Source organism: Seriola dumerili, unplaced genomic scaffold, assembly GCF_002260705.1.
Source record: "Seriola dumerili isolate Sdu_G_001 unplaced genomic scaffold, Sdu_1.0 BDQW01000169.1, whole genome shotgun sequence".
Classification (NCBI taxonomy): domain Eukaryota; kingdom Metazoa; phylum Chordata; class Actinopteri; order Carangiformes; family Carangidae; genus Seriola; species Seriola dumerili.
In genome coordinates this window covers 4325194-4352517 of record NW_019174424.1, presented here as the reverse complement: position 1 = coordinate 4352517, position 27324 = coordinate 4325194, and the positions used below count along the sequence as shown (strand labels likewise).

Below are 27324 nucleotides of genomic sequence, written 5' to 3'. Positions count from 1 at the left end.
GGGAAGCTGGAATTAAATTATCCAAATGCTTGTAGACTCAGAAGCCGTCTAAACACAAAAATAACTTCTTTGGGTTTTAAAATTAAGGCAGTTTGGTGAGAATTAATTGAATTTTTTTTTTCTAAATGGAAAATAGACAGTCCCCATTTTCACTCCAAGCCGGAGCTTTGTGGCAGTTTCATTGGCTAATGTGGAAAAAGCCCCGAAGCAGCACCCACTTCCTATGTAGAACCAAATCAAACCGGCTCACTGCCTCCCTGCGGACGTGTCTGATCAATAGACCCTCCAACTACGTCTCATGCTGGCAGAATGCAGCTGCGGATGGAAACTAACTAAATTTGCCGACAAATGTGTCATACTGCAAACACAGGTTAATCTGTGATACAACAATATTGATCACATCTGTTGCATCTGCTTAATAGTGTTTTTATGCATGTTAATGCTGGATTAGAGGAGCTGGTGGGTTATCACACAGTGCTGGCTACGTCCTGTCTGGAGTATTGGTTTGTTATGCAATCTGTGCGTGTCCCAGTGGTTTTGTAGACAGATCATCAACAAATACAGTGTATCACTTCTAGTGGAAATCTCTGACAGAAGTGAGAAGACTTAAAACTTTAGGACAGGATTGGAGGTGGTCTGAATGATGCTTTACTTTGTGGCTTCAAGAAATATGATTTTACTAGAATTATATTCCAGCTAAGTCTACACATTTACAGTATCCATCAAGACACTTCATGGTGCAGAATACACTTATTTTCCACAGTTTACTGAAAGAGATTGGGAAAATCACATGAGGTGTTCTTTCCATTGCTGTCATTGAAAATGACTTCCAGCAGAGCCGACTGATATAGCATGGGATCTCTGAGGACTTTCACAGAACTGGAGTGAGTCAGTTTGGTGAATTAAAGTAAATGATGGTGTGAGCTCTGACAGCTAGCAGCCTGGAATTTGGGCCACAGCTCCAAAATTAGAGGAGCAGCATGTGTGTCCACAGCTAAAACAGTCAAACAGGCCTCTGCTCACCAGCTCCAGATGTCACACATTTTGGGTCAAAATGTGAGTTCTTGGAAAATTCGAACACTGTAGACACGTAAACATAGACTGATGGGTAGCAATTGTTAATTAACTCACACACATGCACACAGTATCGTCTGTTGAACCAGATTCATTGTTTACAATCAATGCATCAACTTGATAATGATTTTGTCAAGTTTTTATTGAAAAAAGAACATAAACAGTTTTCAACAACTGCAATATCAATATACAGTATTTGCATTATAATTTACAAAAGATAAAAAAATCTGTACAGTCTCTAGTTTGTGCAGGAAGGTGGGAAGACCCTGGTAGAAAAATAAAGACCTAAGACAGGAGACGTGTCAATGTGAGAACAGATAAGATGTTTTAATAGATTTCCTTACCAGAGAAGCAGTACAGTGTTCTGGCTTCCACTGATGCTATCCAAGCATGAATGTGTCGCAATTACACCTAGAGTAACAGTTAAAAAAAAATAATATCAAAGCTCAATCTTTGCGTAAGACTGATGTCAAGTGTGCTATCCCCATTCAGGATTTGTGATTGTAACTGAAGGATTGATCAAGTGATCTGGTCTTTAATAAGACAAAGCAAGGGCCCATTCAGAAATGACAAGTAACTTCACAAGACCCGCAGCGGTAAAGGGAGAGGGTTTACTAAGATGTGTCCAAATTCTGCACAACTGCCATGCCAAGAACACTGATGTTAATATAGAGAGGAGACTACGTCAAAATCAACTCAAATAAATCATTGTTTCAACAGCCAATCACTGTTAGATGAGGAAAAGTTCAGGTTTCAAATCAACATCAACTAACAGATGAGTTACAGTTGTCTCTTATATATATGTACACATTTGGCTTTGGAGAATAAGCAGTTTCTGCTGTTATGGGGGGAGGATTCTCTGGTGAGGAACAAAGTGCTCTAAAGCTTTGGAAAACACACTGACAAAATCATGCTTGTCTACATCTAAAAATAACATTATAGGCTGTATCTGCAATCTTCAAAATGGATACTTTAAAAGACAAATAATACATTTTGGCTCCTAGATTTCTCTCTAAACATACAATATGTAACTTAGCAGCACGTATCATCAACATTCATAACCTCGGCTCAGGCTCGAGCTTCCTGTCGCATTCTACCACTGAACTGTATTGCACATTAGAACATGAAGACCTGCAAGAAGTGGCAGTATACTGCGCAGCGAATCACCCGCGAATGCTTCTTCCTGTGACATCTTATGCAGTGTGTGCTCAGTCGAGGCCGAACCCTCCAGAGTGCCTCCTCCGGGACTGAGACTTTTGTTAAGGCACACGTTGCAAAAGATGCTATACTTAGACAAGATGATAGGTTGAGGAGCATAGTGTACTTGTGCTCGTAATCTGTGCAAGACATCGCCTTCCTACCTTGCGCCAAGACCATCACACTGAAGAAGACTAGACATACACTTTGCTAAGAGACCAGCTCGTTAACAAACAGTAGCCTTTTTTCTTTTTTTTTTTTTGTGCAGGTGGTTTAACTCCTCAAAAATGACATTATCCTTTAAGTCAAGATTGTGGAACTTCAAATGATTAAAAATGCAAACGTTTTGGTTGGCATTTAAATATAAAATCACAAGACATCTGGTTTAAGTGAACTTTTTCAATTGAAATTAAATATATTCAATTATTTTAGCCAGTCAAAACCTCATGTGACGTTTAGGCCGCAAAAAGAAAACCTATTACACGCAGGATGCTCAATGCAAAATGTGCAAACTGGAAATATACACTTGAATAAATTAAGAAATGTAGTCAACCCAATTGGCTATTCTACTAACATATTTAGTTTAATAAGGGTAGTATGCACAGAAACAGACTGCACAGTGTGTAAGTGAAGGCATCTAACCCATTTTAGCTTCATGCAACCAGTTAATTTACTACCGCTTTCACCATAAACAATGTTTGTATTTCCTTGGTTTCTTGAGTATGAGCTTCTGCATAGAGAATTTCATACTCAAATCACAGTCTTTTCAAATTGTCATGCATTATTGACAACAGCGATCAGGACCACAGTTCAAGCTAACTTTAACATACCCTGTGGTAAGTGTTTAACCCTTCTTTATCCCCGCAGTCATATTTCTGATTCAGCAGTCAGAGGTCTTGATTCTAAAGGCAAAGAGTCCAGATTGCATTCAGAGTCTGACACCACATCTGTGTTTGTGTCCTCAAGTGCACCAACCTCAACACCACTCATCTGCCTGTTATCATCCTCCTCGTCAAACTCCTCCTCCATCTCGACTTTTTCGAGAGCCACCTCGTTCTCGTAACAAAAGGAGTTCCTCGAGCTGGAGGCGTTGGACTTCCTCTCAGCGAGTTCCCGAGCACTACAGTGGGGCGTGCTGGGCACCTCGTAGGTGTTGTCAAAGCGAGAGTAGTCCACCTTGTAGAAGTTCTTTTCCTCAAAGAGCACCGGCTCAAAGCGGTGGCCCCACAGAATCTCGCTGGCCACATAAGAGCTCCGACACTGCGTGGTCATGGCGGTAGCCTCGACCATGCCCTCCAGAATCACTACGATCTCAAACTCTGCCGTCTCCAACTCCTGTTTGCTCATCTCGTAGAATGGGCTGTCCTCGTCGATCTCATGCACAATGGTAATTGGAGACACAAGGAAGATTCTGTCGATGCCACTATCGAAGCCCACGTCGATGTCGACCTGATCCAGAGGGATGAACTCTCCCTCGGCTGTGGTGCGGGACTTAAGGAGCTGAGCCCTGACGTGAGCCTCCACCAGGTGACTCTTCCTCAGGTTCCCCACGCGCCACATCAGGCACAGTTTGCCATCCCTCATGGCCACTGTAGCATAGTGGCTGAACACCAGGGTCTCATTCCTCTTTTTGGGCTTGGCCATCTTGGCCATGACAGCACCAATGATGAAAGCATCAATGATGCAGCCCAAAATGCTCTGGAAGACGACCATGAAGACGGCAACGGGGCACTCCTCTGTCACATAGCGATAACCATAGCCAATTGTGGTTTGGGTCTCCACTGAGAACAAGAAGGCAGCCGTGAAGCTGTCCACATTGGAAACACAAATCTGAGTCTCATTCTCTAAGTCCCCGTAAGAGAGGGCGACCACCCAGAAGACAAAGCCAAAAAACAGCCACGACAGCAGGAAAGAAAGGCAGAATATGAGCAGCATCCAGCGCCAGCGAATGTCCACACAGGTGGTGAAGATATCTGCCAGGTACCGCTGGCCTTTCTCACTCATATTGATAAACTGCACATTGCAGTGACCATCCTTCCTGACGAAGCGGCTCTGATGTTGGTGCTCTGTGTGCACCTTGTTGACATTGCCGTTTCCGTAGCCATTCGGGACGGCAATGGCGGCCAGCTTCATGCCGTCTTCCTCAGAGGACACAATGCTGTAGCGGTGGCTTCGCACACTCCCCATCACTTCCACCTGGGAGGGCTGGGCCGATTCTGCTTTGGAAAACAGTCTAAGTTTTTGGTAGAAGCGTTGGAGAAACAGTTTTGAATGATCCCGGGGACAAACTCAAGCAGAAAATGTGAACAACAGGACTAGATCCTGCAGGGAAAAGGGGAGACTGGACCTGTGCTTCTGCGGGTGTGCTGTGCACCTTTGGTGAGGGCAGGTCACTCCTCTCTGACGGCTGGTTTGGACCTCATCAGTGAAGTGGGCTGTGGAAATTACAGACAGAGAGAAAAACTGTTTTAAAGTAATTGGCAGGAACCAGAGCAAAGATCAGTACGTGTGGGTGTGTGGTTACTTGCTGTCTAAATAATGGATTGTACACTCAACGTTAACAGCATTCTTCTTGCATACACAAACGGTGTATGCAGTGCAGTCAGAAAGCCAAGGGAATCCATTGTTTGTGCATTATCAGTAGGAGATAAAACATATTATTCAAGCGCTTAGATAGCTGACAAAGTGGGAGAGGATGTTTACCCTGCTTAATGTAAGTATTAATTAGACAGGTCAGTTCCACGGGGAGCTGAGTCAAATTACAGATCAAGTTCGTGTTAATCCTGTGAGCCACTGGAACACAGATACAGTACAAGTATCAGCTCTGTGCAGATACGCACAAAAGTGAGAAAGCAATGCATAAACGTATGGCATGTTGCATTGAAAACCTGTTGACAATTGAATACAGTTTGTGCTGTGTAAGTGCAGGGTTACAATAACATATGTCTGTGCATGCCCAAAATCTCATTCACAACTACAGCTGACACCACTACACCATGTAACAAGATTAAATGAACCCTGCAGCTTTTCAGAGAGGAAGGGCGACTTTCTCTGAAAGCAACAGTAACCTTGCATCATATGTAATAGAGCAACAAGGACAGTTAAATTAGAAACGCTATTGACTTGGTGTGTGTGTGCGTGTGTGTGTGTGTGTGTGTGGCTCGAAAGGTCCATTAAAATGCAACACCACAGGCTACAAAAGGCCATGGTCAGCCAGACATGCTCTGCTAGTGCCAAAATACCTCCCCACCTCCACTTTGGAAACTCATCTCATCTGAGTGTCACTATTGTATTAAAGTGAAAGGGCCAAGAAATAAAATACATGAATGGATAAATAAATAAAATAAAGTCTAGGAGGCTTTTTCATTTAAATATTCTGAATAAACCTAGCTGCTCATGTTTCTTTCATTTAGTTTTGAAAGCATGACGCAGTCGTCAAAAGGAAACCTTTTTTTTGTTAACATGGGCCTTTTTTGTGTCTGTAGTGCAAGTGATCAAATGTCATGTGGGATAAGATGTGGAGGACGTGGTCCTAAATCCCCCCCTGCATCATCTTTGCTTTTCACAACTGATGATGTCACTGCTGGGTCGACTACAAATAGCAACCTGTCACGTACACTGTTGGGAATATGGGGGCTCCATTCATTCACAGCTCAAAGCATGCCCAAGGAATTTGTTTAATGGATTTTAGAGATTTATTATGATATTGAAAACGCTACATTTATCTCTTAAATGCTACATTTATTACAATTAAACTGCAACACTCACAAATTAGTAACACAGTCTTAGTGAGAAAGACCATTTCAACTTCCTTATCACAAGTAGAATATCCAGTTTACATCATGACGATGCTGGCCGTTCTAGACCTTTTCCTCACCTTTTTTATTTGGCTTACTGTGGCACAGAAACAAGACAAACACCAGACTGCATAAAAGCCGTGAATGCATATAGTCCACACTACGTGACTGAAGAAAGGTAAAGATCAAGAGGAAAGCTGCACGTACAACAGAACGACAGCGGAGAGAGCATTTGTCTACTTTGATACTTTTATCTAAGGCAGCACTTACCACTTTACAGTGCGTAGAGATTTGGTGAAAATCTCTATGCACTATTTTGTGGTGTTGCTGCACTGACACTGAGTGCATGCCCTCTCTCTTCCCCTCTGGTTTCTTTCCCACCAAGCTTTTTTTCTACATCACTTATTACAGCAGGTTGGTACATGGTGACAGACCAAGGCTTCCAGAGGCTGCACAACCTGTGATTGTTTGTTTTGCATGTGTTCTCAATTAGTGCCAACAGCTGAGGCAGATGGAAACTGGTTACATAAAGCTGCTCTATTTTTTATTACACAAAATCAATAACTATGGCCAATCATTCCACAGATGGTGTCTTTTGTTCTCAGCATTTGTTGTTTTATATTAGTGTATATATTTTTCAGCAATTTCACAGAATTTACATAAATTTCATTTATTCACGTTTAGCATTTTTACACTACAGGTTTTGTGCAGCTTGTGCACAGATACGAGTTACAGAGTTCAGATTAAGAGCAGGAACAATGCAGATCATCCAGTCCACATTCTGCAGTCTCTAATTTCCCTTAACAATAATAATAATAATAATAATAATAATAATAATAATAAAAAGAATGAATAAGAAAAAATATGTTTTGTAAAGAAACGTTAGAAACGGGAAACAGCTTGTTTCATATAATTACCTTCGTACTACAGGGCAACAGAACATGCAGTTTTTGCATTTTACACAGAGACGGACCATCACTTATTACAGACTGCAGCTATATTTCCCCGCCATATTACACTCATAAACAGAGCTGAATGTTTCCCGCTTATTGCACCTACCTGTTGGTCCTTGCAGTGTAAATGTGCCGTTTTCTTTTTGAAATAAGTCCCATATGCGCCACATATGCACACTCCCCCTCTTTTATTCCTGCTGCTCTTTTGTTGTGTTCTCGTAGTTTCCCGTCTGGCGCTGTAATTTCTGCCATAACCCTCTCCAGCAACACTGAAGAAGATATTTGTCGTTGCAAAGAGAGACTTTAAAAACACGTGTGCCTATCCCCGCCCCCTGCCGCTGCTATGGCCAATGGAAAGCTGCAGCGCCTGTTTGAGGCTCTGAGCCCACATGGAGGTTTAGGGTTTTGTATTATCTGTCAGAATGAAAGACAAAAGGAATCAAATCCCCTCAGAAAAACCTGACGTTTAAACTGGAGAGAAGCGTCAGTCTGAGTGCAAAACATCTCCTGAGTCTCAGCAACACTGCATGTGATTTGTGACATGAGTCAAATCACTATAATTAATCTTCAGCAATTGGAGTTTACATGAGATTTAGTGTTTGATCATTTCTGCCTAAGAATCAAGCCAATACTCTCCGTCATGTGGTGAATCGACCTACTATGTGAAATCTGTGCTAGAGTAATATTGAGTGTAGGAGACAGGGTGAACACAGGGTGGCAGTGCAGAGCCACACTGGCCTCACATAATGTTATTGGCAGTGTTACTATAATTCATGATGAGAAGAAAGAAATATTCAAAGAGCAGACCTTTACTAGGGAAATTAGACTTTTATTTGACTTAAATCTGTGGTTATGAATTTTAGTCATATAAAGCATTAAAAAAAAAAATCTCAGGTTATAACCACTTTAAAGTCATATAAATATATTTACAAGAGTACATCTTATCACACTGTCCATGACAACAGTCCACCGTGCACTGTGATGTATTTCTTTGTTTGCTTAAGTTACAAAGAGGTTTGGTGCATCACCTCTCCAGTGAAGTCAAGATTCGCCTGGAAAGTGTGTCTGTTTCTCTTGACTGATGGTAAGAGCAGGCTGTGGGACTGACCATCCTCTACAGGGCATCTCTCTCTGTCATATTCCTCAGCACTGAGCTGGGGCACCGGCACCCATGTGGTCTCATTGAACAGAGCGTAGTCCACCTTGTAGTGCTTCTTGCCAAGTTTCAACATGTCCTGGAAACGCTGACCCCAGCGGATGTCCGCAGGTGTGTAGGAGGTACGGGTCTGGTGGAGCATACCTGTGGAGTCTCCAGTGTAGGTGAAAGATACCACCAGTTCAAATTCGTCCTCCAGCAGGTCATCAGGGCCCAGGCTGTAGAGAGGACTGCCAGGCTCCAGCTTGTGAACAATGGTGGCTGGTGTGGCGAGGACAAGGTCCCGGTTCTGGATGTCCAGGTCCTGATAGGACATCACAATAGACCCCAGTGGTTTTTTTACATAGCTGACTAACTGGGCCCTGACGACCCCCTCCAGGATGTGATTACCTCTGAAGTCCCCGAGGCGCCATGACAGACACAGAACCCCATCTCGCAGGTTGACTATTGCACAATTGCTAAAACCCACCGTCTGAGCTCTCTTACGAGCAGATGCCATCTTAGCCACAACAATACCAATGACAATGGTGTCTAGGAGGCAGCTAAACACATCTTGAACTGTGACCACAATAATGGCCGCAATACAGTTCTCAGTCATCCCCCTGAAGCCATAGCCAATAGTTGCCTGGGTCTCCATTGAGAACATAAACGCTCCAGTAAAGCCACGCACGTTGTCCACACAGGGTTCGTTGTCGACATCGTCAGTGTCTCCATGCACATATGCAATGAGCCAATAACAGAGACCAAAAAATAGCCAAGAGAGAATATAAGAGAGGGAAAATATGAGGAGCATCACCCTCCAGCGGATCTCTACAAGAGTGGTGAAGATGTCCATCAGGTACGGGCTCCAGTCTCCAGGGGCCTTCTGGAAAACCACAGGAAACCTCCCATCTTTCTGCATGTAGCGGAGCCACCTGCCCTCACTCCCGTTTTGCCTCCCCAATGTGTGGATTGTGGTGCAGGTGGTATCAATGACGACCTGTTGTCCCCTTTCTGTGCTCATTTTGACCAGGTCTAGATTTCTGTAGACAGGCAGGGATGAGATGGGAAAAGCATTATTAGGTAGACAGTTGTATTTTCAAGGTGAATAACATGACAGTGTACTCAGGCGCAGGAGGGACACCTTTTCGCTCATTACATGTGACTGAAATGTAAAAGGCTCTCAGACTTTGTTTGTTAAGCTGGACCCTTCATGTTTGAGCAAGCCGCCCAGGTCAGTGTGCGCCCCGGGCTATCAGCAGCTTATGACTTGAGCAGTGCCCGGCTCTGTGTGTGAAAAATGTTGTGCCAGAGTTTCTTAATGGTTGATTATTCACCAGAAGTTCCATTTCAGTCTGGACACGGTCCAAGTCAGTTGTGCTAAAAGCTTTCTCTAAACACTCTAATGTCCACACTATCACCAAGTGTAATCATGAAAAAGAATAAGAGATATTAAACAGTGGCGGCAGTGGAAGTTGTAAAGCTTATGCATAAATCACTGTTGTGAACGCACCTTGTAGACAAATTGAAATCAATTGAAATCATGGGTGACATTGGATGTATCTCACAATTTTAACATAATGCACGTGCACTGCAGCAATGCTTTTTTGTCTTTTCTTTTTAGTAGTACCTGCTGTTTTGCCTGGATTCATAACTGAGGAGTTATGTTATTTATTTATTGTGCCCCTTCATTAAATTATGTTGCATGCCTTATTACATTTTATATGTTAAAATGTATCATGCAAAGATTTATTTTACTCAATGGTTCACAAGATTTCGGTGTTGATTTTTAAGTATTTCAAAACTTTGACATAACATATAAAAGAAAAAAAAGAGATGCATGTATGTTCATGCTTTTCCCCATATCACAGATTTAATTTGGTTTGATCATTAATTTTTTTTTTTTAACATGAACCTGAGACACCTTTTATATCTCTCCTTCATACATTTGACTGCCCCAAGAGCAAAGTCCTTGAATCTTGGCCTTGTTCAGGTATTGATCTCAGCCCATGAGGATACATATTTAGTCACAACAATCTGACAAGATTAACCAAAGCTTTGGGTCAGGGGGAATCTATTCCTGAGGGAAGAGCCTTTTTTTTAATCAGTTTGGCTTATCTCTTTCGTTTTGAGTTTCGGCAAAGTCTGTTGGCTTCCAGATGTGACCCAGAACAATGGCAGGGAAACAGTGAAATAGACAGGATCCTTTTGACAACTGTCCTAAGATGACTTAGTTTTGAGAAATCAAAGAAATGAATGCATTGTAATTTGTGTTAGTATCCATAAGCAGCTGTAAGGTTATCATAGAAGAGTTTATATAATCAATGTGTTTACTCCACAAGTCCTTAGAAAATATGTCTCAGTTCATTAAGCAAAACCTCTAACCTCAGTGCGGTGCAGTTATTAATCTATTTTAGTCCTCATGAGGGTAAATTATTGAGCTCCAACCACCTCTAACATCTTTCACCTCCCAATGTTACGGCAAATGTCAAACTTTAACCACATCACATTCTTTTCAAGAACATAAAATACACCAAAGTCAGGACATCTCTATCACTTTCTTATTCTTAATCTTATTAGTAATCTAACAGTTGCTTGAGTTTTCACAGATGAAAGGCTTGTTATCAACTTTTTTTCTCTGTGCAGAAACCCTCGTTAGTGTACTCAGTGATCAATCAGGTGTCCATCTTTACCAGAAGGAAGTCAGACTATTATTTCAAGTTTTTATTGCTTAATTGAGTCACATGAGAGGACACAGTTGATGTTTATCTCAGTTTATGATAAATGGTTTCTCAAGGACTCTAATTGTGGGTGACGGCAGACTGTCTTAGTTATAGTGTTTGTGCAACATAGTGCCAAGAGCACTGTTGTTCCTGTCAGTCAGATAAATGTCAATCCAAATGAGATTTCACTGTAGTTTGAATGGGATCCTCATGGTGGGTAAACAGTAACTGAACACATAAGTAAACAAAAACAGTCTGACTGAAAAAGTCAAAGAATGTGGAAATATGCACCGACACGCACGAAAACTGTCCCAAAAGGCTCAAAAGATTCATAAATGACATTCTGAAGTGAGACAGAAACACAGAGATATATCATCTCAATTGTTGCACAGTTACTGATTTCTTTTGCATTTACAGTTATGCTAAAATAATGGGGTAAGAAGCAGAGTAAATAAATACAGAAAAATGCACAGAAAAAGAAAAAGTTACCAAGTCATTGTGCATTTATAAGTTGGTGAATCCTTGACTGTCGCAGCCTGATTTCTACACAGCAATCAGTGAGTCCATGGACAAGGACAACAACAGGTTACAGGACAATCAGGTCTGGGGAAAAAGGTCACAGCGATCCTGCCCACCCACCAGCACTTGTCTCGCACATTAACAAAATGAGGAGGGAAAATTACAGAGACTATAGACATGTCAAGGTATGGCTTTATTTTCTATTTATATAAACTCTCTTTTCATTTTTATTGTTTCGTACCAATTTACTTATCTATTTTCCTTCACTTTTTGAATCCTGTGTGACACTTTGAGCTGCTGACACGTGAAAGCACACTTGACCAATAAGCTTGAGTCTTAGATCGTGATTCCTAGAGAATTACTTCACATTAGCTTGTGCATTTCTTCTATCATCTTTAAGACCCAAAAAAAATGTTGTACATACTGAGGGTTAATGGTCTACATGTCCTCACCGTCCTTTATAATGATTTATTTTCTTTTTTTTTTCCTTCCAGTTAGTACTGTTGAAGTAGTGAAATATGGGGTGTTCTCCATTTCTACCATGAATTTACTGCATATACAGTAATAAAAAATAATTTGATCTCATGGCATAATAAAACAAGCTTATTTATTCTATTTCTGTTTTGACCCTGAAAGTGGTCTTTGACCAATTATTCTTACCATGTATTAGCTAAAACTGAAGTAACATATGGTGTCAAAATGCATCATCATGCAATTTGTTTTGTAGAAAAGCAAACACAAGTCTTTTATTTCTCTTCATAATAGAAAGTGAAAATAACATTGCAGTCAGTATTCTTTGTTTATTACTGTAAGAAGCCTTTTAATAACCCTGCAGATGCATAAGAAAGCACAGATATTTCAATGTTGAACTTACCTGCAGAGAAGAAATTAGAGGACATCAGGTGTCACATCGGTTCTGTGTTGACACAGTCAAAGTTACCTCTGACTTCAGTTGGCTGCAGAGTGCTGAGGGTCGGCCTGGATCTGAGGCAAAGTCTCATTTTCTTCTGATATCACAGCAATCACTTCCCTCTGAAACCCTATTGGACAATCTGGAAGAATTTATGACCTATGGAATATTTTAAAGGTCCCTTGGGACAAAAACATCAAACGTCCTCTGACCGTTTGTTTCAGGTGATGAAATATAAATTGTGCAAGTCAACCAGTCTTCCTCAAGATGGCAGAGGCAAAGAAATTTTGACGATTGATAGGTTATGCATATTTGAGCCATTTCCCTTTATTTTTTCATAATTCATTAGACAGAAAGTTAACCATTGCTCCACCAGGTGGAGACTCTGTCACTGGCACAAAGATTTTCTTTGTCTCAATTGTCCTCAATTTGCTTCTGATAAGACAAGAGATCACAGCTGAACCGCCAGGACACTCTAACTTTTAACCCACGTTTATTACGGCCATAAGAGCATCAAAAGCTGTTACAAAGAGGTCAACAACACCAAACAACCTTGTTGTGTTTTTTGAATTAGAACATGACAAGCCCTCTTCATTGAAACCACTTCAATATGTATTGTTTTGTTTTTTCAGATGATATGTGAAGAAAGAGATAAGACACATTCCTCTGAGAGATAACCTGCAAAGAAGGGTTCATCATTCATTTACAGGCAGCAGCTATATAATGAATAAGTGAAAACACAGACAGAGAGGAAATAGTATTACTTTCTTTGCTACAGAACATAATAATACCCAACTGTGAGATATTGATTTAAGTGTTTAAGACATCAGACAACAACATCATCCAACATGATCACGTGATGTAGAGATCCACAATTTGAAAAGAAAGACATGTCAGGATCTGATTTAAAGGATCAGAGGAAAAGGTGCGAGAGCAATAAAAATAAAACTTTTATTAGGCCACTTAAGTGGTTATATAATAATTATTAATACTATTAAGCTGTGATTTCAGTTAAAAAAAAAACAACATGGCAAAACAGTAACAATATGTTACAAGTCGGAATGTTATGTTCAGGGTTATGCAGTGTACAGTACAAGCCTGGCTGTGTTATACACAGGTGAGGGGGAGTCAGTAGAGGCAGGGTTTCTGCAGGTATTAGAAAATGGGCAGAGACCGTGCAGCTGTGACAGAAAGGAAACTCATTCTGTCACTGCAGTGTAAGGGGCAGGAGGAGTCAGGACCAGGCAGCAACGGCCTTCATCATTTTAACTGGAGCCATTGGGAGATATTGATAGAGGAGCAGCCTGAACTGTGTGGAAATGTCATGAAACAGTAAAACAGTCATTTTCCTGTCAAGCCAGAGACCTGAGGGGTGATAACCTCAGTGGTGACTGTTAATGATCGGGTCAGTCACGGTATGGAACGATGCCAAATGTTCAAGATAAAGAACCTTAAGTTTCCTGGCAACATCCAGCCAGCCAAAAGATGACGGATATAGCTGAAAATTATACAGCCTGTCATTTCAGAGCGTGGACTGGAAATTGCACTTGATGCACTTCATTTCATCACTTCAACACAACAATACTGTATGCCAATACAAAGATGGAAACATCTGGTTTGAGTATCTGTCTTTATTCTGTTTTGTCTTTATTCTTTTATTGTCTTTTATCTTTTGGTCTTTGTGTTGTATTTACGTGCCCTGTGTTTTTATGTTTTTATGTGTACTCAATGCATATATCCCACTGCTGCATACCCAATTGCCCCACTGGTGACAATAATAACAGAGTTATAGATTCACTGATTGATTGATCTTAAATTTCTACATCATTATAGATGACACACACCACCACCCACATAATTTTAAATATATGGAATATATATTGTAGGAGTGCAGATTCTAACTAGTATTACTTAAGATAATAAGCTTGTGATTGAATTGTTCATGTACGTGGTAAAAAAACGACAAATGATAAAACCAGAATTCGTCACCCAGCTGTCAGTGTTTTTAATGGCTCATTCTGTGAGAAGACACGCTATCCCTCAATTACACTGAGACCAGTCTCCAGTCTTTGTCCTGACACCCATGACTGGGAGTGCTGCCTCTTAGGTAAGGTAAACTCACGTCTCCATTATTGGCTGCTTAAGCTCACTCTCCTCTAATGACAGCCATAGTCCCATTGTAATGCAGAGCAGTGCAGCCTGCTATAATGACAAATAGCAGCTGGAACTACCTGTGTCCGCTGGCAGGTAAACAGACAGTGGGAGCAATTGCACTTTTGTTCTGACTGTTTACACACTGAGGGACATGCTGAACATATTGTAATTAATCACGCAAAGGTATTCTTACACACCATTGTGGGTCGTTCACATTGTCTCGTAGTGCACTTATGTGGGCAATGGGTGCTGTGAATATATGGTCAGTCGCCACAGACGGGCCTATTTAAGAGTCATGTCAGGCTGAAACCTGAAGAAAGACTGGCACACAGCTGTCAGTCAGTCTGCAGTTATCAGTCATACGTGAAGTATAATAGTCTGATTCCTGCAGTGATGCTTTCAGAAACATTCAGATCCCACAATCTGGGGATGGCCGTCTTCTTACTGGGTTTACTAACAGCTGGTAAGTGCAACTTATATTCCACAGAACAATGTTTAAAGATATAATATACTGGGAGATTTATTTATTATGTATCTTATTAAGTATTTTTGGTTCACATTTGTCTCTGATTTTAGGACGTGGATGTGCTGAACCCAGCTGCACAAATCGCAGATGTCTGGCTGAAATGTTGATAAATAAAAATTTCTCATCTCAACCACAGTATGAAAACTGCACCCAAATAATACACGTGCCTTTCATTGAGTACCAAACTTTGTCAGTTGTAAGTATTGTGTTTTATATTTTATGTAAATTTGTTTTTTCGTTTTAGATCTCTCATAACTTGACAAGAATTTATGATTGTTAAAATTGTGTGGCAGTGCTTTATTATTTAAAATGTCTCTATTTATCTAATTTCACCTGTTAATGTAATTCTGCTTAGCATGTTGGAAATGTATTTTGACCAGGAGTTCTCACCAGAAGTCTGTTATAACATTTCCAACAGCACTCCAGTCGTTTTGATAGTTTGCCTAACCTCATTTATTATCTTTTTTTTTTTTAACAGGACACAAAGAATCTCCGCCTAAATAGTCGGCTGCAAGCAACAATGGTAAGTGTCAAGATACTTTCAAGTGAACAAAAAGAAACAGAGGGTATGTTTCAGTCACATTTGTTTTGATCTTGCACCACAGGTATGGAGAGATCATGAGCTGAGATGGAACACATCTGTCTACAAGTATGATGAAGTGGCCCTGCCGGTAGATAAAGTCTGGACCCCAGAGATCCGTGTAACAAATGGGTAAGTCAGTCACACAGCAGAAGAGCTTCCAGCTACTATCACAAATTCACTTCATGGACAGGTTGATCTGACACATCTGTCGTCTCTCATGCGTGTAGGATACAAACAACCATGAAGCACAGCTCCCGTGATCTGCTGGTGTACAGTAACGGCACCCTGAAGCACACCGTGATCATAAACGCTGAGGTGAACTGTGAAGTCAATCTGTTCAACTATCCCTTCGCTGCTGATGAATGTCCTGTCGCAATCCAAACCTGGGCCGCTGGCGGTGAGCTCAGCACGTCACTTATACAAATATCAATACAATATTCCATTGAAGATTTGAAGTGAGAATTTCCTGATTTTGTATATTTTTAGATTTTTAAATATTAATATGCTCTTCCCTTACTTTGATTTATCTTCCTTGGTGTTTTTTTTTGTTTGTTTGTTTGTTTTTGGGGTTTTTTGCAGTTAAATTTGAAAAAATCTGATAATAATTATATATTACATGTCTTTTAGTGTCTCATTCATAATTTTGCCCAGAGAAAAAAACAAGTGTGACTGCAGCCCCTCTTGCACCAAACTCACTCTTAATTTATCTCAATTAATGCATGTTTGTAGCTATTTATTTCCTGTCTGTACAAGTATTATGCAAAACAAACAAAAAAAAAAAACAATGTTAAAGAAGACTTCATTTCATTCAGAATGTGGTACAAAGCTGGTATTGGGTGAATTGAGGATGGTGGATGGTACCCACGGAGACTGGGAAACTGATCAGGTGGACTTCCAGCAACAAAGAGATGACCGCAATTACATCATGGTAAGTTCATAAACCTGAGAAATACGAATTTATTCTTAATGATTGACTAATTTTCTGGTATTAACCTAAAGGGATTTAACTTTTAAAAAGCCTGTGTGATTGTGACATGTCTGATGTGGTTAAAACTAGAGACGATTAGTCGATTCATGGTTAGTATTCGAACACAGCCACAGAGGATTCTGCAGAACATTTTTAAACGCTCAAAAGACAGTATTAGGTTTTTGTATTAGACTACCAGCATTTTGTATTAGACACATGTAGAAAATGAAGTGTTTACCACCATACTCCTCAGGTGTCACTGAGCATCAGATATGTCAACCCCTTCATTACATTATTGCTGCCCAGTATTCTGATCGTCTTGGCTGATGTTATCAGCTGCACCCTGCCGCTGGGAGGCGGTGAGCGCAACTCTTTCAAGGTCACCCTGGTGCTCAGCTTCACCATGTTCCTCATCATCCTCAATGAACAGCTCCCTGGGGACAGCAAGTGCAGCCCCATCATCCGTCAGTCAGCTCGCATGCATGTCACAAACACGCACACACACTCACAATACACAAACAGAATATATGAATGTCTAAAATGTATAACTCTGAGTCATTTAACCATCTCTGCTGCAGGGATCCACTTCTGTGCTTGTCTGGTGCTTTTGGTGTTCAGCATGCTGCTGTCTTTGGTGCTGACACGAGTGGCAAAAGATGGCCTCATTTCCTGCTGCTGGTCCAAAGGGCCAGTGCCAAAAAACACAGAAAACAAAGAGGAGAAAGAGGATGAGGGTGAGGAAGAGTTGACTGTTAAACAATTATGTGTTGAGTTTGTACTCCGATACCTTTGATACAGAGATGAGTTGTGTTTTGACTCTTGTTTTTGATAAAAAAAAGCGCTCCTATACACTCAGTCCCTCTCTATGGCTACTTCAATCCCTACAGAAGCCAAACCTGACATCAGTGTAATTCAGCTGAATGGTTCAGAGGAGGACAAACAAATGCTCAGAAAGGTGGTAAACTTCCTGGAAGCTTTTGAAGCCAAGGACAAGGAATCTGAGAGATATCAGAAGATTGCCAACACACTGGACAAGATATTTTTCTGGTTCTATCTGGTTTTTGGCGCTCTGTACTTTTGTGCCATGACTTATGTGATGGTAAAGTACAGATGTAAAGTTAACCATTTTGATTTCTGGTACTAATACAACTGATTAACTGTGTGTTATTGTGTATCTATCTATCTATACATACATATATATATATGTATATATATATATATATGTATTTTTTTTTTCCAACTGAGTCACAGCATATCAATTTATTGTATAAAACTGAGACACATAGCAAAGCCACGTTCCCTCAGCAAATACAATATATTAAATCCAATGAAAAGACATAATGGAGGGATGTAAAGGATACTGAATCTGCTCAACACTCATATTCCTTTGTTGCCACCTTGTGGTTGAATCATTTACTGCAGACAGACTGGTGACCTGATGCACTCCTCTGGGTACTCTTGACTTGGATCTGATGAAATTTTAACCAGCAGGACTTCAGCTTGAGTTGAATATTTCACAACTGTTTATGCCCACCAAAAAAACAAAGCTGCTTAAAGGCAGAACGCTTTCATTCTAATAACATAATGTTAGATTCAATTGCTAATGAACATAAACTAATGTTCTTAGTGGGCATGTTTATCTGTAGTAGTCAGGACGGAAGTTATAGTTGAATTATGACACTTTTAACCCGTGTTTTAATGTTTTTATTTAGAGTTGCTTGAACATATTCTTCACAATGTGCCACAAGTAAGATTAACATTTCAAAAATTATACAAAACTTTATTGTCCAAAACTATTTCCCAGAGAGTCCTGGGTAAGTGACCAGTTCATGTATAAAATTGGACCCAATTTTAAACACTTTTCCCAACCATACCATACAATGTCAATCATAACAAACTTTTTTTCTTTTAACAAAATAGAGTTAAAACACAACATCAAGCAGTGGTCTAACTATAAGGTCGACAACCTTGGTTTGATTAGCAGCCAAAATAAGGTAACACCTCAATCAATCTACATTTTCCCAAAATGTCCTTTTTACATTTATAGACCCTGCCTGAAGGGCTGAGCTGTTATGTGACAAAATCTCAAGCCAATGGGAATAATATCTCCTACATGTGAAACACATTTTAATCCTTTAATTTTTAGAAGTGCCCTTAATTCAGGACACTGTCTTGATTGAAAATCCTCCCATGTATCATGGATTTTAACATTACCCTCTTAATGTTAATATGTTTACAGTACTATGCACCTTAGTACTGGAATGAGGAGCAACACTATGGTTGTGTGTGTGAGATAGTTGTTTTGAATGAATGAAATATCTTGTTGTGATCTTGTGTTTATCTCATTTATTCTCTGGTCTCCCTTTCAAAAGACATCTTGAACCCAATAAGATTTACTAAATAAATAAAGCTTTCCTTGAACAGACAAACAAACAAACAAACAAACAAACAAACAAACTAACTACTGGCAGAAGAAATATAACTCTCCCTGAACTCTGCACTGATGCACTATCTAAATAAATGTATGACATTCAATCTCAAAAAACTATATTGTATTTTATTTGAATTTATAGAAAACTTTGGCAACTACTCTTGAATATATAAATCAGTGAATTCAGAAGAAACACATTCAAAACCCATACACCCTCAGAAAAGACCAGCCACCCACAGGAGTCAAGGTAAATACAATGTGTTCATCCAGTGTTGTTCTCCATCACACTGCAGATGCTTGTCACTTGTCCTCTTCAACTTCAAGGTCCCTCCGTTTTCTTCATTGCCTTTGATAAAAAATTAAAATAAAATCAATAAATATTCATGTAACAACTCATTAGACAAATAATGGAAGAAGGGGATTATGATTGCTATTCAAATACCTGTTTAAAAATCTGGACACCAAGGTAGTTCTTTGCCATGCTTGTCAAGTTGGAGCTTCCACCCACCTTGCATCTCACATAACCATACAAGTTGGCCCATTGTAAAACCAAGCCCAATATTACAACAGCCTGTGGGGCAAAATCACAAACAGGAAATGAGACATGAACCGACAATTAGCAGTTATTTAGACACACACTTGCACAGAATCTCTGAACTGACCAGCCATTTTATCCTGAAGGAGAAGATGGTGCTGAACACAAAGATGATCCAGAAGATAGGGCACACGATAAGTCCAAGCCAGAAGATCCGTGACTCAGCGCTGGATGTTCGGTTTGGACTGTGTGTCTGTTAACAAAAGTAAACAAGGTTTCATCATGACCAATGTTCCCATTGTGGCACATGATAGTTCTAAGAGAGAACAAAGCAGTTGTTTTATGTTACACTATCTTCAATTGTCTAACAGGGTCATGCGGCTACATTACAGGGTAAAAATGCTTAACAAAACTTACACTGACGCTAACAATACTGCAAAGTGCAGTCAGTATATGAAATTATAGATGCATGCACAATATCTTCCACAAACTGTAGACAGGGATACAGTCGGCTCTGTGTTACTTTAAATGTCCCTCTATTTACAGAGAATGCTATTACTTTACAGAAAGCCGGGGTTGTGTACTGTCATGGTCATGATTAATTGTCAAAAAGAAACATGATGAAGCCGTTAAGTTATCTTGTTTTTCTAACTGTGTGCCTTACATGTGAGAAACCTTTTATCTTGAGCTGAAAAGAATTCTGTGCAAATACCAGCAAGGCATTTTGGATGTACCTGATGAGCTTCCGCTTACCTTCCTTGACTCAAACACCCAGTGGCTCTTTCCATCTTCATCCACTTGATTCCACCACCGAAGGCCTACCAACAATCTGCCGGAGACGTTCTAAACAAAAAAACAAATTCATCTGTAAATGAAAACCGGGTACTTTGGTTTCTGCACTTGTCCATTTATTCACAAAAAAAGTAAATTAGAAAACCAAAACAAAAAACACAGACTTCATCCAACATGGGACCAAAAAAATACCAAATTGTAAAGTGATAGTAGGGTTTGAAACTGTCGGTCAGACAATTACAAAGGGAATGGGACACTTTATAAACTAAATTATTAATCAATGAATGAAGAAAATCATTGGTAGATTAATAAATAATGTAAATAATATTTAGTTGCAGCCTTAAATGTTACACAAGCACAGGGGTGCGGCAGTTAAAGTTAATATCATTTATTTCCATAGATAAAACATAACCTGCGCTGCTCACCTTGACGGTCCAGAAGTCACATGACAGCAGGAGGATGATGGTGACCATACAGGCAATGAAACGGCTGCTGATAATGTCGCATAACAAGTAGACCAAGATAGCACTTGTTCGAAAGAAGAGATGGAAAAATGAAGCCAGGGGTTGCCTGAAAGACAGATTATCGTTTTATTCTTCATAGTTTAAGTAAAACATTTGGTCAGAATAGAGGGCAGTTGGCTATGACCAGAAAAATGTAGCAAATCTCACCTAATTTTAGACTTTCTTAGCCTGCTGTGGTCGTCATCCTCACCAAAAAGAGGAGCGTCGTGAGAGTCCTGAAAACATTAGCAAGTTAACGCTAACGCTGCACACACCGAACTAAACACCTGTGTCCACGGCTTGGTTCGTAAGTCATGAGTATTTAAGTTTAAAATACTGACTAAGACAAAGATTGCATCATATACACACAAATATTCTGCTTTATACTGTCACAAAATCTAGTTTAGCACCGATTACCTGTCTCTGCATTTTGATTTTTAACACTTCACGATGTATTTCCTGGTGACGTGGTCGTAAACAAAACCGTGTGCTAAGGACCCCAGACCGGCGTGGCTTTAAAGTTGCCTGACTTAAAGGTAAGCCAAAATGAATGTCGCTTGTGATTATTGTAATAATTAATTACTTGTATTTTTGAATTGCAAGTTCTTTCAGATGCTTTGACAAAAGGTTTCTTCACTACGTTTGATCAACTGACTGTTTGCTAACTTTTTATGTTCATTAGGGAAATTATTTTTTATTACCTATCAATCTGCTGGTCACTTTCTTCACACAATAATAATTTATTGGCAACGGCAATTTTTTGGTACATTAGATCAGAAAATCGTGTATCATGGACATTTCAGTCTCTTAAAGCATGTTCAAAATGCCCAACAGTCAAACAAACATATTTAGTTTACTATAATGTAAGACTAAGATAAAAAAAAAATAAGAAAATATCAACATTTATAGGCTGGAACTAGGTACGGTTTGGAATATTTTCTTGAAAAATGATTTAAACAATTAATTGTTTATCAATATAGTTGCAGATTAATCAACCGACTAATTGGACAGTTTTGAAAAAAATCTAAAGTAGATTCCAGCCAGATGTTGCAGACTTGGTCTTTCAAAATACACTATTAGGTAGCAGTGGTAATAATGATAATAATAATAGTGATAATAATAATCGTAGTAGTTGGTGGCACAATAAATCATTCCCTTTCATTCAATATTTCATCTTATTTTATTGCTTCTCTTTATTTACTGCACATACAGGCTGACACATAAAAGTTCAAGATCAGCTTCACAATGGATTTTTTTTTCTTTCACTTTCTGAGATAACATTTTGAATAAATTGAATACGGGCTACAACATAACAAGAGACATCAAAATAAACAGGCTATAATATGATGAGAAACATCACATGATGATATTCGTCAGTCAGTATCTATGTCACAAACAGAGGGAAGTAACAATAAAACAAAGCATCATCATAACAAAGTACAATTTATACAAAACAGCTTTATAATGTCAAAGCAGTTGGCTGGACACGTTTGTTTGTCCTGTAGTGCTATGAGGTCAGATAAACCTCAAACAGACTGGCGACTGAATGCATGCGGTAAAAGATGCCAAATGGAAGTCCAACATTGACAACAGCAGCCCACATGTTGAAGTTGTAGAAATTAGTTTCGGTGTCATGGTCAAACTGGGGACGAGCGCCGAATGCTGGCATGATCCACAGCTGTCAAAGACGGAAACAAGAGAACAGGTTGAGTATTTGGTCAATTTTCAAACAGTGAATTTCAGGCAGTGAGGGAGAATGGTACTCACTATGATGTTGCCCATCAGTAGGAACGCACAGACCTCCTTCAACACTCGTCTCTTCCATGACAGTCTGGGTCTGTGCTCAGCTGAGTGGCCATGCAGGGTGTGCTCTGTGAGTACTGGGCTTGGCTTTGTGTCCATGTTTGATCCTTCAAGGCTGCTCAGATCTTTGTCTGGCTGCAGCACGTATGGATTTGCAACCACAGTGATTGGGTGCACCTCGTGGAAGGGCTCCCGATGGAGACCTTCGATTATGAAAAAGTTCTGCAGGCCGAGCTGGATCACCATCAGGATAGCCCAGGCCAGGTTTAGTCTGTTTAAATGGCCTTTTGCTCCAGTTCCAATCATTGCTACTATGGTGAAATAGCTGATGATAAATTGTCCCAGTGAGGCTCCCACCAGCAGCCCCACATCTAGACTGCGTGTGGGGTTTTTCTCTGATACATGTTCCCTGTGGTCCACCTTGTAGACAGCGCAGCCAATCACGGTGGAAACTGACATCGTGGTAACTATGACTATATTCATGACAAAGTGCATCATCACTGCTTTGTCTTTCTTGTAATCGTCATCATCTTTTTTTTTCATTTCCATCTCATATGCGATGAAGGTTGCCAGACCTGCCACCACTAAGAGAACTCCCATGACTGGACCCAGAAATACATCCTTCAGGTGGAATTTGATTTTGTGGTGGGGGTGTTCATCTGCTACTCGACTTACATTTTTCCACATGACATAGGCCATGGCAGAGGCAAAGAGACTGTACTCAATATTGAAGGGGTACAGGTAGTAGTAGGCTTCCTTGAAGATGCTACATGAAGTGTGGCTGCACTTGCACTTATCGTCTCCATAACCTGCTGTTATACATGACAGGGCACATGAAGAGAGAAAAGTATTAGGTTGTGGTAATTTTATTGATTTATTGAGTCTACTTTGATCGCTAAATCTACTTTAATTACCTCTACTGATGTACAGGTTTCGTCCGGAGAGTTTAGTGTCATTGCTTGGATAGTCGGGAACAGTTGTTTGGTGAACGGACTCCTCAGTGACTGCTGTCATCCACACAACCAGATTTGTGGAGAGGGTGAGCATCAGCCCACAGCTGGATAAAAGATGAGGGAAACAATGATTAGAGGCCATAACAGCAGCAATAAACATGATCTGCTTTACCAGGCCGTGTGCCATAGTGTCAACATTTAATGTCACATGTAATAATAATCTGTTTTTTTATTTTATTTGGTTTTCAAACCGAAGCTGGTGAGCTTGTGATTTTAGGGCTAAAACAATTTGTTCATCAATTGATGAAATCGGCGACAATTTTGCTAACTGATTATTTAAGTCATGTTTTTTTAGCAAAATCCCAAAAAATATATTGGTCTCAGCTTCGGCAAATTTGAATATTTGCTGGTCACCTTAGTTCCCTATATTAACAAACTGAACACCTTTAAGTTTTCAAATGTTCATCAGAATTAACATTTTATGATCATTTATAAACCAAATGATGAGTTGATTTATTGAGAAAATAATCGCCAGATTAATGCATAATGAAAATGATTACTGGTTGCAGCCCAGTTTACTCTAATAAGAATAAAATAATAATTGCACCTTTTCAAATGAGGAGAAATTTCAGTTTTTAGCAATGAAACAATGTCAGTCCTGTAGCAGAAACTTAAATATAAAAATGCTCTCAATTGCTCATCTTATGTTACAGGAGAAGAATTAATTCTAAGTATCAAAATTAATGCCCTCAGGTGCCGTATGTTTACAAAGACAGAAGGATGAGAAAAAGAGGAAGGAAAATGTTTAATCACCTACCGTGTAATGTTCTTTTGTAGCTGCACACAGTCCTTGGCGTGGATGCAAAAGAAGTATGTCTGCAAATTGATTTCAGAATTATATAAATATCTTACAACCATAAAGACTCAAGTCTAAAATGTAACCTGTGTAGCATGTTGGCATTTTTAGGCATTTTTACCTGCACAAGTAAGAAAACAAGTTGCACCACAGGGAACGCAACCTTCACAGCAGAATCACAGTGGAGGTAGCCCACATAGCTGGCTATCTTGAAAATGTCCATGATAATACTGAGCAGTCCAAATAGCACAAGTCCTCCTGAAGGAAAAAGAACATGTAGAACAGGGTTTTTTTTTTTTTTAAACGTTCAAAATTGCTCTGTAAATAAAGCTCAATTCTAAAGCAAGTGGAACATTTACTTACCCTTGAGCCATACCGGTCCAGCATGGGCATCCTGATAAACAACAGCATTTTCTTTCCTGGTTGTGTAGGTGATGTAATAAATCATCCAGATGGAGGTGAGGAGGAGGAGGATAATAAGATAAATCTGCACATGATAGATTTTGATGTTTACATCGTTGTGAGCGCTGCCACTGGCCAAGGCGCAGCCCAGGATCAGAATGTTTACACAGATGATTCCAGAAAGCATCCATCCCCAGTTTCGCTCCCTCTCCCTCACGACTCCACTGGAGGAGATGTCCAGGTCGGGTTCGGATGTGTTCTCCGCTCGACTCGGTGTGTTGATGTTGTTGGAGAGGTGGACTTCCTCCGTCTCCCTGTCTTTGGCTGTCATCCTGCATGGTTCACAGGGATTGCCATCGGTCAGGCAGTTGCAGGGATGGCCGGTGTTCAAACACATGATTCTTCTCGCAAAGATCTATTCACAAATGAGTTGTTTGTTTGAATCTGGCTGCATGTGAGACATTACAGGTTTAACAGCTACACCCACTCTCTGCCTTCCTTTAAAGCCAGTTCCCGCCCAAGTGAAACTTTTCCATGGGCGACAAATCAGCATAATTGTCACCCTGTAGGTGCTACACAAAAGAGCAGTTTCAAATCAACAAATGGTATTTAATTTCCTCTTCTTGTGGCTCCTATTTTGGCAGCAAATGCATGTTAACAATGTACTGAATAATAATTCACAATCATGTTTATGTAGAAAGTCATCTACACTATCCTTCTCCGTCTCTGATAAAATCAGGAATAACAGGAAAATTTAAATAGCTTTATAATAATATAAGAATAGCTCCTATTGTTTAGCAAAATTGAGCTTTTATTCTCAGTGACCTTCTAATAATAAAGGAAAGGTTTCAGGATACCTGTAAGCCTACCTGGTGTAGTGTGATCCTGAGAAACATGCTGAAGCGTCATGGCTTTTATATGCCTCCAAAAACACAGTGGTTTACTGTACAAAGAGTCATAAATGTCAATAAATCTGTTATGAACAACACCATATTATTACCAAACACAGTGTGTTTTGCACAAAATATTAATGTAAAGTTCAAAAGATGTTTCCAGGAAAACCCTTTTCTGACCAATTCATAATACAAGAAACCGGTTCCTTTCCAGATAAACAGCAGTTTTTTTGATTTTGTACAAATAGATTTTTAATGGCAGTCACTTTAAAAGAAAAAAAAGTTTTAGCTGCATGCACAAAAGAAATGCTGATGTTGCTTAATGTTAAACAAAAACTGTATGTGACATTAAGCATCAAAAACATTTTTTAATTATCATTTTGTCTTCATAGAAAATGTGTAGGTTTGATATGTTCTGCTGTCTTTGTCTTTGTATTCATCTTAAGCCCGGTCTTTAGCTGCAGCTGACCACATGCCATCATGCATTACAATCTAAATTCGATCTAAATTCTCTAAGGAGGTGTAGCACGCCGTTATTTGCCTATCTTTTTTGGTTCACTGCTTGAAGGGAATACTTTCAGCTCTTTAATGCTATTCATGGCTCATTGAAGAGATGTGCCCCTGTATCTTCTCACAGCAAAGTGCCTGAGGTGGAGTACATGAAAAGCCTGGCCACTATCTCTGCCTATTGTTATGGAAGTTTCAGCTGGGTTGTATGTCTGACACCTTCATTCTCTGAGGCACTAGTTGGACTGTACTTATTTTAGATCAGTGGGCAAAATTATAGCCGTTTCATCAGGGTGGGGCTGACAGCAGAGGTACTTTTTTTATTGCAACACTCCATCATTGTCACGTTGATTAGTAAATCTTACTAGTGACGTGAAGTTCACAGTGATAACAATGGTTTACTGAAAAGAACAAGGAAAAACAATGTCACCACAGTGCTTCAGATTCTTCCCCATGTGTTATTCACATGGGGAAGGAACTGAGTAACACCTCTCCAGTAATAGTTTTACTTGACTGTCGGTATACTCCTCATTTCCTGAACAAGTTTATGCAGCTCTGCAACTTGGGTGCAGCAATTGGTTTTGGCTTGATGTTTCTTCCAGTGTGATGATGAATGAATTTGAAAGAGTGACAGAAAGTTGTTGAAATCTTTTCTGATTTAATCACATACAAATGTAAATGTTCTACCAGATCAACCACAGAGGAGCATATAGATATATCATTTTAAAAACCATTAAAATCTATATCTGCTGAAAACAGCTTGATCTACATACTGTTATAAATATAAATATAAAGTGAGTGTGTATCACTATAACAAAGGATAATATATTTTAGAGTCATTACTGAGACTCTCAGACATACAGGCACAGGCAGGAGATCATAAACAAATAGACACGTGCCGTTGAAGTCTCAGTAGGAATGTTACAGGAATAGAGACATCAGTAATAACTGATCTGGTGGGTGCATTCAGTTATTACACCCCTTTCCCTCAGATTACTTTTAATGTGACTGTTTTGTGGAGTTTGCTGTTAGGGTCCCCAGCCTGTTTTGGATCACATCGGCCACCGGGAGCACTATTCCCCACGCCGTGGACATCGTGTCGTCCCTGGAT

General features: G+C 39.8%; 5 protein-coding genes across 5 annotated transcripts; 1 reads left to right on the top strand and 4 right to left on the bottom strand.

Moving 5' to 3' along the window:
- Positions 1 to 1437: 1437 nt before the first annotated feature.
- On the bottom strand, positions 1438 to 4458 carry LOC111227109 (inward rectifier potassium channel 2-like). The gene is made up of 2 exons (XM_022752513.1): positions 3247 to 4458; positions 1438 to 1485 (listed from the first exon to the last, which is right to left on the bottom strand). Exons 1-2 carry the CDS (start codon positions 4456 to 4458, stop codon positions 1480 to 1482), a joined length of 1218 nt encoding a protein of 405 aa, XP_022608234.1. The 3' UTR covers positions 1438 to 1479.
- Positions 4459 to 7916: 3458 nt separating this feature from the next.
- LOC111227208 (inward rectifier potassium channel 16-like) lies at positions 7917 to 12411 on the bottom strand. The gene is made up of 2 exons (XM_022752640.1): positions 12273 to 12411; positions 7917 to 9199 (listed from the first exon to the last, which is right to left on the bottom strand). The coding sequence occupies exon 2, from the start codon at positions 9178 to 9180 to the stop codon at positions 8026 to 8028; it is 1155 nt and encodes a 384-aa protein (XP_022608361.1). The 5' UTR covers positions 9181 to 9199; positions 12273 to 12411; the 3' UTR covers positions 7917 to 8025.
- Positions 12412 to 14879: 2468 nt separating this feature from the next.
- On the top strand, positions 14880 to 17682 carry LOC111227279 (5-hydroxytryptamine receptor 3A-like). Its single transcript, XM_022752711.1, has 9 exons — positions 14880 to 14925; positions 15039 to 15184; positions 15467 to 15511; positions 15594 to 15700; positions 15799 to 15968; positions 16384 to 16499; positions 16792 to 17002; positions 17117 to 17272; positions 17426 to 17682. Exons 1-9 carry the CDS (start codon positions 14892 to 14894, stop codon positions 17680 to 17682), a joined length of 1242 nt encoding a protein of 413 aa, XP_022608432.1. The 5' UTR covers positions 14880 to 14891.
- A 528-nt stretch (positions 17683 to 18210) lies between these two features.
- LOC111227103 (Golgi apparatus membrane protein TVP23 homolog B-like) lies at positions 18211 to 21286 on the bottom strand. Its single transcript, XM_022752503.1, has 7 exons — positions 21217 to 21286; positions 20968 to 21035; positions 20722 to 20866; positions 20258 to 20347; positions 19632 to 19757; positions 19412 to 19540; positions 18211 to 19315 (listed from the first exon to the last, which is right to left on the bottom strand). The coding sequence occupies exons 1-7, from the start codon at positions 21226 to 21228 to the stop codon at positions 19289 to 19291; spliced, it is 597 nt and encodes a 198-aa protein (XP_022608224.1). The 5' UTR covers positions 21229 to 21286; the 3' UTR covers positions 18211 to 19288.
- A 695-nt stretch (positions 21287 to 21981) lies between these two features.
- On the bottom strand, positions 21982 to 25210 carry LOC111227278 (otopetrin-2-like). Its single transcript, XM_022752710.1, has 6 exons — positions 24775 to 25210; positions 24533 to 24669; positions 24373 to 24431; positions 23517 to 23659; positions 22567 to 23414; positions 21982 to 22477 (listed from the first exon to the last, which is right to left on the bottom strand). Exons 1-6 carry the CDS (start codon positions 25208 to 25210, stop codon positions 22307 to 22309), a joined length of 1794 nt encoding a protein of 597 aa, XP_022608431.1. The 3' UTR covers positions 21982 to 22306.
- Positions 25211 to 27324: the final 2114 nt, after the last annotated feature.

Bases quoted from the DNA above. Each gene is read 5' to 3' on its own strand.
- LOC111227109 (XM_022752513.1), bottom strand. From the start codon at position 4,458: ATGGGGAGTGTGCGAAGCCACCGCTACAGCATTGTGTCCTCTGAGGAA.
- LOC111227279 (XM_022752711.1), top strand. From the start codon at position 14,892: ATGGCCGTCTTCTTACTGGGTTTACTAACAGCTG. The intron at 15,185-15,466 runs GTAAGTATTGTG...TTTTTTTAACAG, and splicing joins AGTACCAAACTTTGTCAGTT to GACACAAAGAATCTCCGCCT. The intron at 15,969-16,383 runs GTGAGCTCAGCA...CATTTCATTCAG, and splicing joins CCAAACCTGGGCCGCTGGCG to AATGTGGTACAAAGCTGGTA.
- LOC111227278 (XM_022752710.1), bottom strand. From the start codon at position 25,210: ATGTGTTTGAACACCGGCCATCCCTGCAACTGCCTGACCGATGGCAAT. The intron at 23,660-24,372 runs GTAGGTGATTAA...TCTTTTATCCAG, and splicing joins CTACAAAAGAACATTACACG to CTGTGGGCTGATGCTCACCC. The intron at 22,478-22,566 runs GTGAGTACCATT...CGTCTTTGACAG, and splicing joins TACTGATGGGCAACATCATA to CTGTGGATCATGCCAGCATT.
- LOC111227208 (XM_022752640.1), bottom strand. From the start codon at position 9,180: ATGAGCACAGAAAGGGGACAACAGGTCGTCATTGATACCACCTGCACC.
- LOC111227103 (XM_022752503.1), bottom strand. The intron at 20,867-20,967 runs GTGAGATTTGCT...TCTGTCTTTCAG, and splicing joins CTAAGAAAGTCTAAAATTAG to GCAACCCCTGGCTTCATTTT. The intron at 19,758-20,257 runs GTAAGCGGAAGC...TTTTGTTAACAG, and splicing joins GGGTGTTTGAGTCAAGGAAG to ACACACAGTCCAAACCGAAC.